We start from the raw sequence: 22,660 nt of genomic DNA, 5'->3' as shown, positions 1-22,660 counted from the left end.
AGAAAAAAATGTAGAAGGTGACCCCCATTAACACTATTGCAACCACAACGCTGTGCTTCATGGCAAAAAAAGCACGGCATGATACCTTCTGCAGGTGTTCCTGCTTGCCAACACACCCCATAGGAGTCTTTGGTGCTGTGCTGCAACAATGCCTTATATACAAAGTATGGTTAAAAGATGTTGCACTCCGTAACAGCTAGGGTTGCCACCTGTCCAGGATTCACCTGGACAGTTCGGGTTTGGAATCATGTGTCCAGGTTTCGGACTGCCTGAAACCCGGACACATTATTTAGACTGGGCTATGGCTTCCCAGCATGGTTGCTGCATGCAGTTGTCTAAGCTGAGAGTGTCAGGGTTCTCAGGTCACCCCTTACATCAGAGTTCCCCTTTACACCAGAGGTCACAGTGTTTCCCCTTACATCAGAGTTCTCTGTGTTACCCCTTAAATCATGGTTCCCAGAGCATCCCTTACTCCCCAGAGTTCTCCCTTACATCAGAGTCTGCAGAGTCCCCCTTATAGTGAAAGGAAACCGCAATTTCAGATGTAAAAGGGGGCCCTTGTTATTAACTTCATATGATTATAAATGTTATTTAATAGCAAAATATATGTATAAAAACAAATTGCTGTGCGCCGCTAAAGTGTTGGGGTTTGACTTGAAGAAAAGGTGGCAACCCTAGTAACAGCCCATGTGCTAGATCAGAATAGAAAGCGGCCTCAGCCTAGGCTCCTCTCAGGCCACCTCTATGACTAAGCCCTGTGGGGCAAAATGCATCAGTTGGCATGGCCTGGGAGGACTCTAGGGTGATTTTACTTTATATTCAGATCTAGCAAACAGGCTGTTGAGTGCAGCATCTTTCAACCATACTTTCTTTATAAGGCTTGGATAGGCACCAGTGTCGGCCCGTCCTATCCATGCATCCAGCCCCCTGATCTATATGCAAGGGGCCGGATGCATGGATTCCAGTAGGGTGTTTTTTTTGTTTTGTTTTGTTTCTTAAGCACGTTATTAGAGCCAGGGGGAGCCAGGAAGCAGACAGGGGAAATCGGTACTGCTCGAGGTGATTAGGGTGTGCCCGGGTACATGCAGGTGGTGGCAAATCGCCTCCTGATCGCCTGCCAACCACTGCTGAAAAGGTGATCCACCACAGATTGCGAATTGAAAGCTATGCCCACCTGAAAGGGTACTAAATCAAGGACTGTTGGGTGCTAGGCTCCTGTGGGTGTAACTCTTCCATGCATTCTTCTCCATTGGGTGTGTTTATAAGTTACCTTGTGCAACGAGCTGAAGCACAATAACGGCCCTATTGTCCAGCTATGAACAAAGCCCAAACTGTCATTTGGCAGGAATAAGGACGCCATTGCACATGTTCACCTCTGCAAACTGCAACTCTTCCAGACACTCACTAGTCAGTAGAGGATTTAGCCAAATCTTTTATATACAGGTAATTCATTATTGTACTCTCTTTGTTGAAGAGAACTGGAGCCGAATGTTTTGTTTTGTTAAAAATTTTCGGTGACAAGATCCTTCCTCTTCCTCCATAGAAATATAGAAGAAGGGGAAGGATCTTGTCATTGAAATTTTTTTACAGAATGAAACATTACCATAAATGACAATAACTGTCTTTTTCATTTTTTTTCTAGCTGTGCATGTGATAAGTGAACTTACAGTGATTCTAAAGTTTTTTTTTTTACTAAAAATCACAAAAATTTCATACTTACCTGCTCTGCGCAATAGTTTTACACCTAGTTGCCCTGATCCTCCTCTTCTGGGGTCCCTCGCCAGCTCTCTCAGCTCCTCCTCCCTTTCCAGGTGCACCCATAGCAAGCCGCTTGCTATGGGGGCACTTGTGTGGACACGATTCCCAGGTCAGGCTGTGTGCATCCATAGACACATGCAGCATGGCTCGGCCCTGTCCCCTGCTCCCTCCTCACAGGATTTGATTGACAGCAGCAGAAGCCAATGTCAGTCGATTTAGGACACCGGCACACAGGCTTCTGTTGGAAGCCTTTTTAGCAAACACAACACAGACAGTCCACTGTTCTCACCATCCGGAAAGCCGTCCTGAGGAATGACAGGAAGCCATTGCTGGAGTGCATGTAGACAGGAAGTGGCTGCAAATAAGCTGTGGGAGATCAGCAGCACTGAGATGTAACTAAGGATAAAAAAGATTAAAGTAAAATTTTGTACTAAAAAAATAGACAATTGTTTATGAAGCACAGTGCTTTAAAAAAAAGGTAAATGTCATTCAGACATCTACAGGGTTTATATTGACGTTAAAGTAAACTATTCTGTCAATGATTTGTAATGTTTTAAAGACCATGTTTGTATGATCCTTTGAATGAATGAAATGAATGAAATACTTGTATAGCGCACAATGCGAACTGAATCGCCTCTTTGCAGCCATTGATATATATACTGTGAGTGTGTGTGTGTATATGTATATATACAGTATCTCACAAAAGTGAGTACACCCCTTACATTTTTGTAAATATTTTATTCTATCTTTTCATGTGACAACACTGAAGAAATGACACTTGTCTACAATGTAAAGTAGTGAGTGTACAGCTTGTATAACAGTGTAAATTTTCTGTCCCCTCAAAATAACTCAACACACAGCCATTAATGTCTAAACCACTGGCCTTATGTTACAGAAATGCTAAAACTCTGGTTCACCTTCTGCATCAATGTCTATACATCACCATGTTGGGGTATATATTGTACATTCCCAAAATAATTTCATACAGTGTATTTATATTCAGCAATAATAGGGGCAGACTACTTCTATACCCTACGCGTTTCATTGAAATGGCTTTAACTTTCTAATGCCGCGTGCACACGATCAGACATTCCAACAACAAAATCCAGTGTTTTTTTTCCGACGGATGTCGGCTCAAACTTGTCTTGCATACACATGGTCACACAAAGTTGGTCGGAAATTCCGAACGTCAAGAACGCGGTGACGTACAACACGTACGGCGAGCCAAGAAAAATTAAGTTCAATTGCTCTTCTGCTTGATTCTGAGCATGCGCGGCACTTTGTGCGTCGGAATTGTGTACAAACGATCAAAATAACGCAAACGGATTTTGTTGTAGGAACCAGATCTCAAATTTTGTGAGACAGAAATTTCGATGAAAAAAGTCAGATGGAGCCTACACACAGTTGGAATTTCCGACAACAAGCTCCGATCGCACATTTGTCGTCGGAAAGTCCGACTGTGTGTACGTGGCATAAGAGTATACGGTTGGTGATCAATCTAAAACATATGAAAGGGATAGATAGAATACTTGCATTTACAAATCATATGTATATCTTTCATCATATCCAATGGAGAAGAAATAAGTGGTCTTATGCTGGCCTGTAGAATATATTTTGAATGTTCGGACAAGAAAGTATAAAATCACTCATCCAACCATTCAATGGTGGCTTCATGGACTCTACTGATTTTGAAAGACTTTTCATTCGAGTACCATGTCAATGTCTCGATTTTCATAGACAAGTACAAGGGTGTAAGACTAGTTATGACTTTTCTCAGCCAGATGCAAATTCGCAATTCCAAATTTGTTTATTCCCATTAGATTCAACAGACTTTTTCCACCCTTGTCTAGGGGTGCAACGGATCGTCACCGATCCGTGATCCGAACGGGTCACCCCGCTCGGATCGGCACATGTCGCGATCCGTAGTCTCGGCCTTAGGAAAGGCCGCGGTTTCGGCCTAGCTCCGAAGCGGCAGCCATCTTTCTACACCCAGGCTGTTTACACTGATCGCTCCGACGGAGCGATCACTTGTAAACAAACCGACGTCATGTCATGACGCCGGTTCCTCTCCCCCCTCTCTGTACTAACCGGGATCCGTTGCACCCCTAGACAAGGGTGGAAAAAGTCTGTTGAATCTAATGGGAATAAACAAATTTGGAATTGCGAATTTGCATCTGGCTGAGAAAAGTCATAACTAGTCTTACACCCTTGTACTTGTCTATGAAAATCGAGACATTGACATGGTACTCGAATGAAAAGTCTTTCAAAATCAGTTGGATTGGATATTCTTAAAAGCAGTACTACAACATATAGGCCTGGGGGAGGGGATGCTGAGATGGATCCTAAACTTATATTCAAAACCAAGTGCTAGGGTGAAAGTGAATGACAGATTATCAGAGCCATTCTCCATTTTAAATGGAACACGCCAGGGATGTCCCCTCTCACCCCTGATATTCATTTTGACAATAGAACCTTTTTTAAGGAAAATACGTGCCAATGTGGATATCAGGGGGGTAAAAATAAAAAATGAGGATCAGAAGTTGGCAGCTTATGCAGATGATTTGATCTTTTTTGTAACGTCCCCAATTACATCTCTCCCATCTTTACTAATGGAGCTACGAGAATATGGGAAAATATCCAACTTTAGAATAAACTATGGAAAATCGGAGGCAATGGGAGTAGAGATGGATTCGCCTCAGTTGCAAGCAGTGTCCACGCAATTTGATTTTAGATGGACGAATTCATATATAAGTTACTTAGGAACAAAAATGTCAAAAAATCTAAATGAACTGTTTGAACTTAACTATATCCCACTGGTAAGACAGATCAAAAGTGATCTTCAAAAATGGGACAAAGAGATTTTTACATGGTTCGGGAGAACCAATATTATTAAGATGAATGTGATGCCCAGACTGTTATACATAATTCAAACTATACCAATTAAGATCCCTTCAAGTTTGTTTAAGGATCTTAGATCAAGATTTATGAAGTTCATCTGGGCTGGGAAACCAGCAAGAGTACGCCGAGATATTTTAGTACTCCCCAAAGGAAAAGGAGGGATAGGACTTCCAGATCCAATAAAATACCAGGAGGCCTCACACTTAACTAGAGTAGTGGAATGGTGTAGGCTTAAAAACGAAAAACCGTGGATACAGACAGAACAAGCAGCGACAGATATCCCATTGGAAGGATTAGTGTGGATTCCAGATACAGAAATACCAATGGGATTGAGAAAACATCCAATATTAGGGGAGACATTACGAATAACTAAAAGAGTATTCAGGAAAACATCTATTTCAAGAATTCCCAGTCCGCTCCTTCCTATCCTTGGTACCCCAGCATTTCTACCGGGAATGACAGATCCAAAGTTTAAAACAATACAAGATAGAGGTATGAGTAGAATTTGTCATTTCTCGGTAGGCAACCGGTTAATGACTAAAAAAGATATTGAAAAAGGAATGACATTAGGATTAGACCCTTTCAGAATGAGGCAATTAGAAGCCTTTATTAGATCTAAATCAAAGGTATACGTAGAAATAAGGGCATTGACTGAGTTTGAAGAGATCTGTTTGAAAGGAGAGGAACTGAGACATCTGATGTCTTATTTTTATAGTATGTTAATAGAACAGGAGACTTCACAAGATTTGCCCTTTTTACAGGCTTGGGAAAGAGATTTAGGGACTACGTTTTCCCCAGAACAAAAGGATAAGATGCTGTTGTTTAATCAAAAGGCCTCGATGGCAAGCAGATATCAAGAAGGGGGATACAAGATCCTTACTAGGTGGTATAGAACACCAAAAGTGTTACATCAAATTTACCCCCAGATATCAGAGACATGTTGGAGATGTCATGGAGCAGAAGGAACATTATTACATATATTTTGGGAATGTCCAAAAATCAGAGTGTTCTGGGAGATGGTAGCCGATACTATTGTAAGGATTACAGGAATTGACCTGGGAGATAAACCGGCAACTTTTCTGCTGCTGGACATCCCAATGGCAATAGAAAGATTCAAAAATTCTTTGCTGAGACATTTATTGATAGCAGCAAGGGCATGTATCCCGGTTCTGTGGAAAAAAAGCAACCCTCCAGCTAGAGCACAGTGGTTTCAGAGAATTGCAGAAATCCAACAAATGGAAAATCTAACAATGACAATGAGAGATCAAGACGAGAAATATCAGAAGATCTGGGCTCCATATCTAAATTATAGAGAAAGTATGATGTGAAACATTTCGAAATATGATAGAGCAGGCGGGTGGTGGTGGGGGGGGGGGAGTGAGGGGGGGGATTATAGTGAAAATTCAAACTTTTTTTTTTTTTTTCTTGTTTGTATATTTATTTATTTATTTTTCTGGGAGGGAAGGGTGAGGGAGGGGGGAGGATGACATGGAATTGAGGTATGGATTGAAATATTATAAGACTGTTATAGCTGTTAAAGAAGTTGTAGATGTAAAACGAAATGTAATGTGAAATCTATGGAAAGAAAAGATGAAAAAAATAAAGAATTTATAAAAAAAAAAGTCCGTTGCAGCCCACACACGATCGAATAGTCTGCCGGAATCATTCCATCAGACTTTGGATGTTGAAAAGTCCGGTCGTGTGTACGGGGCTTAACGATCCATTGCAATTTAGCTTAATTTATTTTGTGTCGTATGACCAGCCTTCTTATGTGGAGGCACCTGCTAATGGTATTTAGATGGTGACACTATTTACAATCCTGATGTTGAAAACAGCTTTGCTGTGAGTGGGCGTGTGTGTAAGTGTGGTGACAACGGGCGTGGAATGACAAAAGCCATGTTGATGCTGGGGACAATGCGATGTTTGTGTTCTACATCTCAATGACAATTGCAGGGGAAGATTAATTTGTAGATTCCTCGTCTTATACTAAACTCTTAACCCAAATCCGCCCATGTTTACAAGATCCAGGACGTGGGAATTTCATAAAGAATGAGGAAAAAATAGGTGATGAAATTGTATCAGAAGCTTGTCTGAAGGTCATGACACAACAGAGCCAGAATGGACATGCTATCATACCATTGTGTCATTCACAGAAAACTCCGGCATGGTGGAGAACAATGATTTAGAAATTGGGATTAAATAAAGAATCCACTTTTTAAGTAAACCTGTCATGTACCTTTTGATAAAGCCAAATTTAGGATTTTAACACAGGTACCTACAAGTTATAAACATACAGTACATAAGATGTAGCGCAAATTTCTCACAAAACAACTAAAATCAAAAGTCCATGATTCTAAATGTCAATAGTCCATCACCACCATCTTAAAATTGTGCGAAATCATCCATACTCTTCCATTGTTTCTCCTGCTGCCACTCCAACCACCCAGTGCAATGTACACAATATTGTCAAAAGTAATGGGATACCTGCCTTTACACGCACATGAACTTAAATCGCATCCCAGTCTTAGTCTGTAGGGTTCAATATTGATTTGGCCCACCCTTTGCAGCTATAACGGCTTCAACTCTTCTGGGAAGGCCGTCCACAAGGTTTAGGAGTGTGTCTATGGGAATGTTTGACCATTCTTCCAAAAGCGCATTTGTGAGGTCAGGCACTGATGACAAGAAGGCCTGGCTCACAGTCTCCGATTTAATGCATCCCAAAGGTGTTCTATCGGGGTGATGTCTTTATGGACCTTGCTTTGTGCACTGGTCCAAATCATCTGGTGAAGGGGGGGATTGTGGTGTGGGGTTGTTTTTCAGGTGTTGGGCTTGGCCCCTTAGTTCCACTGAAGGGAAGGCTTAAGGCATCAGCATACCAAAACATTTTGGACAATTCCATGCTCCCAACTTTGTGGGAACAGTTTGGGGATGGCCCCTTCCTGTTCCAACATGACTGCACACCAAGTGCCTGACGAAGGGGCCCTGCGTGGCTCCAAAACGTTGCTGTATGCTTATTATGTGACCACGCAAATAAAACTTTGGACCCTTTTGAGGAATCCTTGGTTTGCTGATGACATTTCTTCACTCTGATTATCTATGTTTTCCAGTCTGTGGCCATTGCAGCACCCAGCCTTACTGAACAGCCATTTTCAGGAACGTGTGTGTGTGGGGAATATTGAGGATGGACTCAATATAAATCAAGCTCATAGAAGCATGTATCATCATATCCGGGGTGATATCCCAACACTTCACCTTCTGTATTCTCCCTTCTTCCCCTCCTTTTTCCACAACTCCACACAAATACAGTAGGTACATGCAGAAGCAAAATGAAAAAAATAGTGCTCTCTGTGCAGAAAAAAATTGAAGCAATATTACCAAATACCCACTTGCATCACATCAATAAATGCATTTATAACCCTCAATATATATCCAAAACCATTTGTGCTGTGCATATGTGCAGACTAACCACTAACCTACTAAGGTGGACCCTCGATATACAAATATTGTACCACAGTCATTTGATAGTTCAAGTTTTTTGGGGTTGTATTCGATATGTGCAAAGAGAGATCACACAAATACCTATAAGTATAACTTTTATTAAACGTAATAACAGATAATATTACAAAATACTGTATAACAAGAATATTTAACTAAAGATGCTGTTTCTGACATGGGTCCCCCAATTATATGGCATTGCACCATGGATCAGGACCAGATACATGCCTTTCTGCAGTGCTGAGGCAGTTAAAGGTCTTATAGGTTTTATAAATGGAAAATACCGCGCTAGATACAAAAAATGAAGCAGCTGCTAGAAACGTGAGATAATACACACATAAACAAATATAAGGTTCAATAAAGCAGCGCTATAAAAAATAAGTAAAAAATAAAGCGTAAAAAAGTGTTGTGTATATTATCCAGAACAGACACACACAATGAATGTGTGTGAACTCAGCACACGTAATATTCTTGTGATAAACACTGACTTGTACTTCTCAACAACATTGTCCCTTACTTGTTTGGAGAGTTTCTTGGTCTTCATGGCAGTGTTTTGTTAGTGGTGCCTCTTGCTTAGGTGTTGCAGCCTCTGGGGCCTTTCAAGAAGGTGTGTATATGTAATGACAGATCATGTGACACTTAGATTGGACACAGGTGGACATCATTTCACTAGTTATGTGACTTCTGAAGGTAATTGGTTGCACCAGAGCTTTTTTCGGCTTCATAACAAAGGGGGTGAAAACATACGCACATGACAATTATAATTTTTTTATTTCTGAAAAATAGTTTTATGTATGTATTTTTCTAATTTTACTTCACCAATTTAGACTATTGTGTTCTGAACCATCCCATATTATTCAGATTAAAAGAACTAAAGGCTGTAATGTAACAAAATAGGTATAAAGCCCAGGGGGGTGAATACTTTTGGAAGGCACTGCACATATGTGATTCCTGCTCATGCGTCAGTCCTCATTAACATATTTTTTTTTTAAGTCAAACGACTTTATTGAACCAAAAATAACATTGACGTTCTGGTGTCCATATAAGAAAACATTGGTCATCAACAGCCAGTCAAAGATAAATTTGCAGGACATATAGGACGTCGGTAAGAGGCTAAACAACATTGTACATGCAATCAAGTAGTTGCAGTAGGAGAAATACATTGCAGAAGCCTAATTTTAAACAACTCTATAGGGCTCAAACCCGGAATATCGAGCCAGGGGGCCCATAGCAATTCAAACACACCCAGGCAACCTCTGCGTTGATACACATGTCTTTCAAAAATAACAGTACTGCCCATATGAGTCACCCATTGTTTAACGGGAGGGGGGGGGGGGGGGTAGAGGACTTCTAAAATAGTAGAGCTGTTTTTCGGGTTTGAAAAAGCACGCAAAATCGCCACTCTAGTCAACTCTTCCAGCACACAATCAGTTAAAATACCAAGAAGGCAGTGCTTTGGGTTAAGAGGAACTGAGGTTTTTAAAGACTCCATTAGGGGTGGTTAGGACCACTAGCTAAAGGAGATGTATGAGGTCTCCCCTGGCATGCTTACATTTACAACGAAGCAGATCCGGCATCAGCTCATTTTCCTTATTTCTTTATTTTTTTCCCATTAAGAAAAGAACAGACAGTGAAAAACCGGGAGAAAAAAAGAAATGACAAAGAACATTAACCACTTGCTTACTGGGCACTTAAACCCCCCTCAGTCCCAGACCAATTTTCAGCTTTCAGCGCTGATGCACTTTGAATGACAATTGCGCGGGCATACAACACTGTACCCAAATGAAATTTTTATCATTTTTTTCCCACAAATAGAGCTTTCTTTTGGTGGTATTTAGTTACAGCTCGGAGTTTTATTTTTTGCTAAACAAACAAAAAAAGATGCAAAAAAAAAAAAATCATGTTTTAATAGTTTGTTATAAAATTTTGCAAACGGGTCATTTTTCTCCTTCATTGAAGTGCGCTGATTAGGCGGCACTGATAGGCTGCATTGGTGGGCACTGATGGGCTGCATTGGTGGGCACTGATGGGCTGCATTGGTGGGCACTGATAGGCTGCACTGGTGGGCAATGATAGGCATAGTTAAGGCGGCACTAATAGGCACAGATAAGGCGGCACCGATGGGCACAGATAAGGCGGCACTGATGGGCAAAGATGGGCACAGATAAGATGGCACGGATGGGTGGCACGGATAAGTGGCACGGATGGGTGGCACGGATGGGCACTGATAGGTACCACAGATAGATGGGACTGATGGGCACTGATAGGTGGCACTGATAGGTGGCTCTGATAGGTGGCACTGCTGGGCACTGATGGGCGGCACTGCTGGGCACTGATGGGCACTGATGGGCGGCACTGGGGTGCAGCACCTTTGAGGCAGATTTTGGGTGGCACTGTGGGTGGCACTGCTGGGTGGCACTGTGGGTGGCACTGTGGGCACTGCTGGGTGGCACTGTGGGCACTGCTGGGTGGCACTGTGGGCACTATGGGCACTGCTGGGTGGCACTGACAGGGGGGCACTTACTTTATTTCAGGATGGCACTGCGGGTGGCAGGTGGGCACTGGCAGGGGGCAGGTGTCCGTTTAAATTGCTGGCCGTGATCGGGACTGATGTCCCGAACACGGCCGCCGGCGATCGGCTTTTTTTTTTTCTCCTCGCGCTGTCAGCGCGAGGAGGAATACTAGCCGATTACCGGCTCCGTTTTATCACATGATCAGCTGTCATTGGCTGACAGCTGATCACGTGATAAGGGGTCGGGATCGACCCCTTACACGGATCGGTGATCAGGCGAGTCTCACGGACTCGCCGATCACAGAGCGCGCCGCGCGCGCCCCTCAGGGGGCGCGCAGGCCGCTCGTATCCGGGATGACGTCAATAGACGTAGTCCCGGAAATGTGGGTCCGCGCTATTGCCGTCATTTTGCAATAGCGCGGTACCCAAGTGGTTAAATAGGTGAATTAAACTACGGTACTTATTACTAAATATTAAAAAAAACACCCTCTACATAAAAAAAAAAAAGAGTAGATTTCTTCAGCCAAATTTCCAAAGTAAAATGTTTTGACCCTTTAAAGAGTACCTAAACCTAAGAACAAAAATTACATATTTTGCCGCTTACCGGTCCTCAGATGTGGTGGCTGCATTGGTTTACGTTTTCTGCAAGTACAGTAAGGCTGTTGTCACAAACAGGGCTGGACTTACCATTGGGCTTCACTGGGCTCAAGCCCATGGGCCCCGCCGAGATACATAGCCGAGTGTACTCGGCTTGGCTCGGCTCACAGTCACGCCCAGTCCCGCCCTATGATGGACATAACACAGGGAGTGGGCGTGACTGTGAACCGAGCCAAATACACTCGGCTACTCTCGGCTCCGCTCGGGACTGCAAGAGGACCCAAGAGCCGCCGAGAAAACCCGAGAGCCACCAAGAGGACCCAAGAGCCGTCAAGATACACAGGACTCTGTATCTCAGCGGCACCATTTTTAAATTTCCCTCTTAAAAGTTTTTTTCCTTAAAATCTCTCCTAAACTTGGGGTGCGCGTTATACGCCCATAAATACGGTAATGTATAGAAGGTAGGGCCCAAAGGTGACTAAAGCCCAGGGGCTCCCACCACCCAAAGTCCTGCCCTGGTCACAAATCTTGTGTTCTTGCAACTGAAATCTCAGACAATGCTATTGGCTTTCTCAGCTATCTTCTGTGAACTTCAAAGCATTGCTCCTCTATGTAATGGGAATGAGAAGAGGAGCAGCCCCGGGTGATGTTACTCCTTCAAAGATATAGTGAGCGAGCTGACATTTCCAATTCAAGTCCATAAGCATATAACGTCTGTTGTGCTTTAAAGTGCTAAAGCTAAACCTGCAGCACTGAGCACTTCAAAGCACAACTGACTTTATGTGTTTATGGATTTTATATCACTTAGGAAATGTTAAAGTTGGCATTAATTTGTTTACAGGCACCGAGCACTTTTCATATAGGAATTTATAAATGATTTTTACATTATTATTATTATACAGGATTTATATAGCACCAACAGTTTACACAGCACTACAATATAATATATGAATTGATCCATGGACACGGAGCACTGTGATGGTTTAAATTGATTTATTTTGTACCAAGTACCAAGTTACTGTACTTGGTTTGAGAGCGTTTTGCAAGACAAGCAACATTTTTTTATAAATTTTGACTTGATATACAAGCGATGTCTTGATATACAAGTAGCGTCACATTACAACTGAATATAAAAGAGAAGAGAGGTGCCTCTAAGTGTAGCAATATGGTTACATTTAATGAAGGTACAACATTTAGCAGCTCACATGATTGATAATTAAAACAGGCACATCTAAGCCCTTGTACACATGGTCGGAGATTCCGACAACCAAATCCGTCGGATTTTGTCTGACGGATTTTGTCCGAAACTGTTGCATACACAAGGTCGGACGAAGTTGTCGGAAAATCCGATCGTTCAGAACGTGATGACGTTATTTCGTTAGGACGGGACTACGTTCAGGCTAGTAGCCAATAGCTTTGGTGTAGGAATTTGATCTGAGCATGCGTGGCACTTTATCCGATCGGAATTCTCTACACATGATCGTAGTATGTCCTATCGGAGCATTTTGTCGGAAAATGTTTCCGGCAAGTTGGAAAATTTGGTCCGACGGATTTTCCGATGGAAACAGTCCGATGCAGACCACACACAGTCGGAAAATCCGCCAAAACGTTCCAATCGGACACATTCCGTCGGAATCTCCGATCGTGTGTACAAGGGCTTAGTATGCAGGCATCCGGGGTAAAGCTGTCCACATCCCCCCCCCATTAGGAAAATCAGGACTGATGGTATCATGTACTTGTAGGATGTTAGTATCTGAAATTAAGTAATCCATATTGATACTGTATGTGTGTAAATACGTGAAAATCTATTGTTGGATATTTTGTAATGCTAATTTGTTAAGAAAAACTTTTCTGTTAAAAAAAAAAGAAGCTGTCCACATAGACCATCCTTCACACTGCCATTGACGTCGTCCCTTCCACGATGCGCTCCATGAGCTATTCAAGCCTCGCTTTCAAATTGCTTTACTGCAGGGTAGTCTTCCCGATCATGATTGCAGACTGACAGCGGTGAATGCTGGCGGTGAGGAGGATGGTTTATGTGGACAGCTTTTCCCCCCGGATGCCTGCATACTAAGCCCTTGTACACACGGTCGGACATTCCAACGGAAAAGGTCCGATCGGACCGTGTTGTCGGATAATCCAAACGTGTGTGGGCTCCATCTGACTTTTTCCGTCGGAATGTCCGACCAACAAAGTTTGAGAGCTGGATATAAACATTTCCAACAACATGATCCGATCTGACTTTGTCCGAAGTGCAAAGTGCCTCGCATGCTCAGATCAAATTACAAGACCAAAGCTATTGGCTACTACCGCAAAGTAGTCCCGTCGCAACGACCGAACGTCATCACGTTCTGAAAGATCGAACTTTGTCCGACGGATTTTGCCCGAAAGTGGTGTTGCATACACCACTTTTGGACAAAATCCGTCAGAAAAAATCCAACGGATTTTGTTGTCGGTATGTCTGACCGTGTGTACAAGGGCTTAGATGTGCCGGTTTTAATCATCAACCATGTGAGTTGCTAAATGTTGTACCTTCATTAAATGTAACCATATTGCTACACTTAGCCCTTGTACACACGGTCGGAGATTCCGACTGATTAATTCCGGAAGAGGTCCGGAAGTGATGTTGCATACACACGGTCAGACTAAGTTGTCGGAAAATCCGATTGTATATAACGTGATGACGTTATTTCGTTAGACTGGACTACGTTCAGGCTAGTAGCAAATAGCTTTGGTCTAGGAATTTGATCTGAGCATGCGCGGCACTTTGTCCGTCGGAGTAGGCTACACATGATCGGAGTATGTCCAATAGGAGCATTTTGTCGGAAAATTTTACCGGCAAGTTGGAAAACTTGGTCCGTCGGATATTCAGATGGAAACAGTCCGATGCAGACCACACACAGTCGGAATATCCGACAAAACGGTCCGATAGGAAACATTCCGTCGGAATCTCCGACCGTGTGTACAAGGGCTTAGAGTCACCTCTCTTCTCTTTTATACTCTGGAGCTCCTGCTGGATTTTGCTTCTAATCCCCCTGTGGAGGCTTCCATATATGGATGGACATTTTATGGTTACACAACCTATCACATTGCTATAACCTTTTTATATGGACTATAAACTGAAGGCCTTATGAATAAATGGTTGTGGAACGAATCATTTGAGTTTCCATTATTTCTTATGGGGAAATTCACTTTGATATACAAGTGCTTTGGATTAAAAGTAAGATTCCAGAATGAATTATACTCGCAATTCAAGGTTTTACTGTACTAGTACTGGATAGGTAACAAAAGTATTGCAGTTAAGTATTTTATAGGTCAATATGTACATATTGGTATACCCAAGGAAGTGAATGCAGCATTAGGACGGGTATGCGTCAGTCTATTACATACTATACATTATATATATTTGTTTTTGAGTTTAGATACAATTTAGGCCGCTTGGTTAATTTGTAGTACAACTCTATCTAATGGTTGAAGTGCAGTAATAATTCATGTCATTATCTCGCTGAGGTGTGAGAGTTTAAGCCAGTAATTGATGACATTTCATGCCAGATCTACATTTACTCTTGGCGGAGTACGCTCATTGTTGACTTTTTTTTACACCTGAACTGAGCTATTGTCACTTAATTCAATGTTTATTTGTTCTAGTCCTAGCTTGGTGTCACCTGCCTCCGACTGGATAAAACAAAGTCTACACCAGAAAATGTACCGAACCCCTTAAAGTGTAGTTATACTCCAATTTCACCAATGTCATAAAAAATAAAAAAAATAATTAAAATAAATTAATCTTCTCTTAGTAGGCAATATAGCTTGAAGGTTTTTAGCAAACTTTTCTGCAGAACCTCACCTTTCTCTCTTCTGCAGGACGTTTTGTTTCACTGTATCCTTTTTCAAACAGATTTCATAATGAGAGGATCTGCTTTGTTTTTATTTATTTTGATTTTACTAGAGACGATTTCCGCACAAAAATGATTTCTCCACAAACTCACCAATTTCATTGTCGAGAACACAAGTGCGCTTAGTGAGCAGCTTGGGTGAAATTAGCTTGAAACCAAAAAAATATATATATTTTTTCTCAATATTTGGAGGGGTGGGATTTTTTTAAAGCGTATTTGAGGATGTTTAATTTATTTAGTGTTCACTGTATTTTTTATTTTTTTTTATTTTTTACTTTATTACTTATATTTAACCACTTCAGCCCCAGAAGATTTTACCCACTTCCTGACCAGAGCACTTTTTACAATTTGGCACTGCGACGCTTTAACTGACAATTGCGCGGTCGTGCAATGTTGTACCCAAACAAAATTTTCCCACAAATAGAGCTTTCTTTTGATGGTGTGTGATCACCTCTGCGGTTTTTATTTTTTACGCTATCAACAAAAAAGAGCAACAATTTTGAAAAAAATATATATTTTTTTTACGATTTGCTCTAATAAATATCCCCAAAAATGTTTTTAAAAAACAATTTCTTCATCAGTTTAGGCCAATATATATTCTTGTACATATTTTTGGTAAAAAAAAAAATCACAATATGTGTTTATTGATTTATTTAGGTAAAAGTTATAGTGTCTACAAACTATGGGAAAGATTTATGGAATTTTTATGGCATTTTTATAATTTATTAAATTTTTACTAATAATGATGGTGATCTGCAATTTTTAGTGGTACTGCGACTTTGCAACAGACAGATCGGGCACTTTTGACACATTTTTGGGACCACTGACATCTATACAGCGATCAGTGCTATAAAAATGCACTGATTACTGTGGGAATGTCACTGGTAGGGAAGGGGTTAACACTAGGGGGCAATCAAAGGGTTAAATGCATGTTCCCTGGATGTCTTCTAACTGTATGGGGATAGGACTGACTGGGGGAGGAGACATATCTTTGATCCTACGTAGTAGGAACGAACGATATGTCTCCTCTCCCCTGACAGAACAGGGATTTTTGTGTTTACACACACAAATCCCCAAGTAGGCCCTCGTGCCCACGATCGCGTGTGGCCGGTGGTGCCCGCGTGCTGGCTCTTGTGCCCTGCGATCGCGCGTGGCCAGCGGCGCCCCCGTGCTGGTTCATATGCCCTGCGATTGCGCCCGCCAGGCACGTGCATCGGGTCCCCCACCTCTGGTCCTGCAAACACCGGAGGCTTGAATCCTGCTCGTCTTGCGAGAAAACGCTTGCAAATTGAGTCAGGATTAAAAAAAAAAAAACAGCTTGTATTGCGAAACGCTCGTAAACCGCGTTACTCGCAATCCACGGTTTTACTGTACTTCTTACATATCTTGTGTTGGGATGATAACTGTTATATCAATTGTTTAGAGAAAATTTATTTAAGAAAAAAGTAAACCAGGGGGAATTGCATAGCTCCCAACTGTCCCTGATTTGGAACAATGTCCCTCTGCCCCTCTTTCCTCCTCATTTGTCCCTCATTTTGGTCTGATCTATATAATTGTATACAATCTAAATGTATTTATTGGTAAATTTCAAAAGAGAGTATAAAAGAAAAGTTGTGGTAAAGAAAAAGCACTTTTGGTTTTAACTATTTTTCTTTTTTTTTTGTATAATTCTCCTTTAATTGGGGGTGTGGCGGGGGTGTGTCCTATTCTTACATACTTTTTGCTAATAGGTGTCCCTCGATTCTATCACAAAAATAATTGCTGATCCTAGAGCTGTGAGCACAGCGAGATACGTTACGTCCAATCCAACTATACTAGGCTTTGTCTCTAGGCCGGCTGTCCCATAAACATGAACACTTGGCTCAGCATATTGTTTTCCTGGCTTGACATGTTATGCCCAATAAGTAGAGAGAGTGGAAAGATACTTCTATCACCAGATTGTCTTCGTGGGAAAAAAAAATTGAGATTGGGAACATGCCATAAGATTGTCATTGCCAACCACTTGCAAAAATGAACTGTCTGCCACTTCATGTCTATGGGCTCCATAAGGATGTGAGATAAACAGTGTTTTGCAGAATATTTGATTAGTCCTGAGATACTTTGGGTTTTTATCAAGGATAATTTGTTATGCTGTATAGATGCACCAAAAAAAATGTTTTAGGGGGAATTGAAAAACCACACCATATTGTCTTTTCTTACATTGGTTGTATCTTATTCATAGAATATAAGTATGTTGGGGGCTTCTGCACGCGTTAATAGACCCATAGTATTGAATGGATTGATCAAAAAATGTTGCTTAGGTTGGTTTCTGCAGCATTATAATTTTTTACATGATATATTATTTCTGATACAACAATAGGTGACACTGATGAGGCAGCACTGATGGGCACTGATGAGGTGGCACTGATGGGCACTTATAAGCTGCATTGATGAGGCAACACTGCTGGGCACTGATGAGGAGGCACCAATGGGCACTTATAGGCTGCACTGATGAGGCAACACTGGTGGGCACTTATGAGGAGGCACTGTTGGGCAGTGATGAGGAGGCATTGATGGGCACTTATAGGCTGCACTGATTAGGCAACACTGGTGGGCACTGATGAGGAGGCACTGATGGGCACTTATAGGCTGCACTGATGAGGCAACACTGGTGGGCACTGATGAGGAGGCACTGGTAGGCACTAATAAGGAGGCACTGATGGGCACTGATAAGGAGGCACTGATGAGGAAGCACTGGTGGGCACTGATGGCCACTGATGAGGGGGCACCGTTGGCCACTTATAGGATGCACTGATGAAGAGGCACTGATGGGCACTGATGAGGAGGCACTGATGGGCACTGATGAGGAGGCACTGATGAGGAAGCACTGGTGGGCACTGATGGCCACTGATGAGGAGGCACCGTTGGGCACTTATAGGTTGCACTGATGAGGAGGCACTGGTGGGCACTGATGAGGAGGCACTGATGGGGCAGCACTGGTGGGGACTGAGGAGGAGGCACTGATGGGCACCTATAGGCTGCACTGATGAGGTAACACTGGTGGGCACTGATGAGAAGGCACTGGTGGGCATTGATAAGGAGGCACTGATGGGCACTGATAAAGAGGCACTGATGGCCACTGAAGAGGAGGCACCATTGGCCACTTATAGGATGCACTGATGAGGAGGCACTGGTGGGCACTGCTGAGGAGACACTGATGGGCACTGATGAGGAGGCACTGATGGGCACTTATAGGCTGCACTGATGAGGAAGCACTGGTGGGCACTGATGGCCACTGATGAGGAGGCACCGTTAGGCACTTATAGGTTGCACTGATGAGGAGGCACTGATGAGGCAGTACTGGTGGGCACTGAGGAGGAGGCACTAATGGGCACTTATAGGCTGCACTGATGAGGAAGCACTGGTGGGCACTGATGGCCACTGATGGCCACTGAAGAGGAGGTACCGTTGGGCACTTATAGGTTGCACTGATGAGGAGGCACTGGTGGACACTGCTGAGGAGACACTGATGGGCACTGATGAGGAGGCACTGATAGGCACTTATAGGCTGCACTGATGAGGAAGCACTGGTGGGCACTGATGGCCACTGATGAGGAGGCACCGTTAGGCACTTATAGGTTGCACTGATGAGGAGGCACTGATGAGGCAGCACTGGTGAGCACTGAGGAGGAGGCACTGATGGGCACTTATAGGCTGCACTGATGAGGAAGTACTGGTGGGCACTGATGGCCACTGATGAGGAGGTACCAATGGGCACTTATAGGCTGCACTGATGAGGAGGCACTGGTGGGCACTGATGAAGTGGAACTGATGGGCAATTATATGCTGCACTAATGAGGCATCACTGGTGGGCACTGATAGGAAGCACTGGCGCACAGATTGGCAGCACTAGTGGGCACTGTTAGGACTACACTGATAATCAGGGCACTTTTACAGAAGCTAGTTATTGGCTCGCTTCTTCTCTCTTCATGCTGTCAGCATAAGGAAAGAAGTGCCAATAACCAGCTTCTGCTCATGTCTGTGATCAGCTGTGATTGGGCACAGCTGATCGTGTGGTAAACAGATGCTTATTGCCCCAGACGACACCATCATGTGACAAAACGCGTTGACGCAGTCACGCAGAATCTGAGCAAACGGGTGCTCGCTTGCCGGCCGGCATATACGCTGTGATTTTAACTATTTCTGTTTGTGAGTATATTTATTTTTGTTTGGAATAAAGCTGTATACCTGATTTACACTATGGGAAGTCCCTCTGCTTATGTCTCTTGAGAGACCATCTGTTTATATGTGCGAGCCTTCCAAGTGTGATTCCAGTCTAAGCCTAATGGGAATTTGAGATCTACCTTGGAGACCCTGCTGTGAGCGATCAAACGCTTGCCTCTGGTAAGTGTGCATTTTTAGCGGCGTCTAGCACATTTTGGTGATGGAAGATTGCACGTTTTGTTATAACTATTGAATGGACTATTATTTCGGATTTATCCACTTTTGGTTTTGGGACATTTTCTCACGATTTATTTCTTTATTTATAATCTTTATTTTATTTTTGTTTGTATATTTATTATTAGTATTTATGATTAAGTTTATTCACATGAATTTTTCATCCTTGTGTATATTGATGAATTTCAATCCATTGAGAACAATTTTTTATAAATTTTTATTAATTTTACTATCAATTTAATAATTTCATTCACTATATTGATGTTTAGATTATTGTGACAAATTAATTATAGTTTTTGGTAGAGGGGGGGGGGGGGTAATTATTGTTAGCTACACATTTTCTTCTCTGTCGGACAATTTGATCGTGTGTGGGCTCCATCGGACCTTTGCTTGCCAAAAATCCGGCGGACTTTAGAAATAGAACATGTTTTAAATTTTCCCACCGAAACTCCACCGGGCCGAGAAATACATTCATGCGTATTCCAACGGACAAAAACCGACGCTAGGGCAGCTATTGGCTACTGGCTATGAACTTCCTTATTCTAGTCCGGTCGTACGTCATCACGTTCAAATCCGTCGGACTTTGGTGTGATTGTGTGTGTCCAAGTCCGTTCAGAAAGTCCATCGGAACTCCGCCGAAAGTCCATCGGGAAGCCTGTCGGACCTAGTCCCTCGAAAAGTCCGGTCATGTGTATGCAGCATAACTTGTAGAATTATGGCAAAAAGTTAACTTTTCAAGTGTAATAAATGAGTTTTAATTTGTTGCAGGGAATGATAGACTCTGCTATACACAGCACTGTTATGCCCTCCATCTCCGAAGCACATTTTTCCTGGACGGACTTATTCTATAGTGACCTGTATCCGGTGTACAGAGGGCCGTCACCAGGTAAGCCAGCTCATGGAGTTGTTTTTTTTTTTGATCCTTCTATCGCATCCGTGCAAATATTACCGCCACTGTGTAAGCAGCAACAATTTACATACTGCTTTAAGCTACTCACTGACCATGCACTGTACATATACTGTGACAGTGCGGAAGGGCTATGCAGAATCACATATATCATATATATATATATATATATATATATATATATATATAAGTGATTCTGCATTTCTGGGTAGGGTGGCACGCGCGCGCCGATCACTGGGTCCCGGCCAGTGATTCAACACTGGCACCCAGCGATTGACTCTGAGCTTCACAGAACACAGCTCTGTGAGTGTAAACAACACACAGTACACACATAAAGACTTGTTAAGCACATATTTAACCCTTTGGTCACCCCTAGATGTTAACCCCTTCATTAGTACAGTGACAGGAGATTATTAGCATTGATCACTGTAATAATGTCATTGGTGATGACAGTGTCAGTTAGTTGGTTCCCACAAAATGTCAGTTAGGGTCAGATTGCCCGCCATCCTGCTGATCACCACCATTACTAGTATAAAAAAAAAAAATTCAAGTTTATACCCCATAGTTGTAGATGCTATAACTTTCACGCAAACCAATCAATATACACGTATGGGGATTTTATTTTATTTTTTTACATGTAGCAGAATCAATTTTGGATAAAATGAAAGAGATTCTTTTTTTCATCATTATTATTTATGTTTTATAGCAGAAAGTTAAACAAAAATTATTTTTTCAAAATAGTTTTTTCTTTATTATTTATATAATAAAAAATAAAAACACTCAATTGTCAGTTATACTAGCACAGTGCTGAATCACAAAAAATGGCCTGGTCATGAAAGGGGTAAAACTTTCCAGAACTGAAGTGGTTAACTGCTTCCCGACCAGCGCAAAATGATGTACGTCGGCACAATGGCACAGCTGGGCAAATGGGCGTACCTGTATGTCCCCTTTAAGATGTGGCTTAGTGGGTGTGCGCCGCCATGTACATTTTGAGCGTGCCCGTGGGTCCCGCGGACTCGATGTCCGCCGGGGACTTGCGATGGTGACATGGATGGGCAGAACGGGGAGATGTAAATAAGGCATTTCCCTGCTCTGCCTAGCAACATGACGGGGATCTACTGCTCCTTGTCATCGGGAGCAGTGATCCCTGTCATGTTGTAGTGAACCCATCCCCCCCACAGTTATAAACACTCCCAAGGACATAATTAACCCCTTGATCGCCCCCTAATGTTTAACCGCTTCCCTGCCAGTGTAATTTACACAGTAATCAGTGCATTTTTATAGCACTGATCGCTGTATAAATGTCACTGGTCCCAAAATAGTGTCAAAAGTTCTGATGTGTCCGCCGCAATGTCGCAGTCATGATAAAAATCACCATTACTAATAAAAAAAATTTATAATAAAAATGCCATAAATCTATTCCCTATTTTGTAGACGCTATAACTTTTACGCAAACCAATCAATATACGCTTATTGCAATTTATTTTTACCAAAAATATGTAGAAGAATACATAAACCTAAACTGAGAAAGAAATTAGTTTTTTTATATATTTATGGGGGATATTTATTATAGCAAAAAAGTAAAAAAAAAAATGCTTTTTTTTCCACATTGTCGCTCTTTTTTTATTTATAGCACAAAAAATAAAAACCACAGAGGTGATCAAATACCAACAAAAGAAAGCTCTATTTTTGGGAAAAAAAGGACATCAATTTTGTTTGGGTGAAACGTTGTACGACCGCGCAGTTGTCAGTTGAACAACGCAGTGCCGAATCGCAAAAAGTGCTCTGGTCAGGAAGGGGGGAAATTCTTCCGGGGCTGAAGTGGTTGAACATATTTGTACCTTCACATCAGTCTCTGCCCTCAAAGAACTTTCTCACAAGAAGTCTCACAAACATACATACATACTAGGCCCAATATAGACCAGAACCAAATAACGACCAGCGTGTCTTTGGAGTGGAGTCCCTGTAGAACAACTAAGATGTTTCTATATTGAATCTATTGGTATTTGGCTATATGGCTGTGATATAGCTGCCCAGTCAATGCAAATCTTCCTTGCCTTTCAAGCTCCCCTTCAATGGAGGGGAAGCATTGCCACCCATGGACAGGACTACATAACACTTCCTCCTCTCATTTTTTCCATACTATAGGGGGGATGTTTT

General features: G+C 42.3%; 1 protein-coding gene across 1 annotated transcript in view; it reads left to right on the top strand.

Moving 5' to 3' along the window:
• ELF5 (E74 like ETS transcription factor 5) overlaps positions 1-22,660 on the top strand; it is a 77,084-nt gene that overhangs the window by 15,084 nt on the left and 39,340 nt on the right. The window contains exon 2 of the mRNA XM_077462854.1: positions 20,362-20,479. Within this exon, the coding sequence (XP_077318980.1) occupies positions 20,365-20,479 (115 nt within the window). The 5' untranslated portion in view covers positions 20,362-20,364. The remainder of the gene's footprint in view (positions 1-20,361; positions 20,480-22,660) is intronic.

This window comes from Lithobates pipiens, unplaced genomic scaffold, assembly GCF_037356315.1.
Source record: "Lithobates pipiens isolate NorthernLeopardFrog02 unplaced genomic scaffold, aLitPip1_a1.2 Scaffold_10, whole genome shotgun sequence".
NCBI classification, from domain to species: Eukaryota; Metazoa; Chordata; class Amphibia; order Anura; family Ranidae; genus Lithobates; species Lithobates pipiens.
Note: the sequence above shows the minus strand (reverse complement) of the source record. Positions and strands in the feature narration are given on the sequence as shown.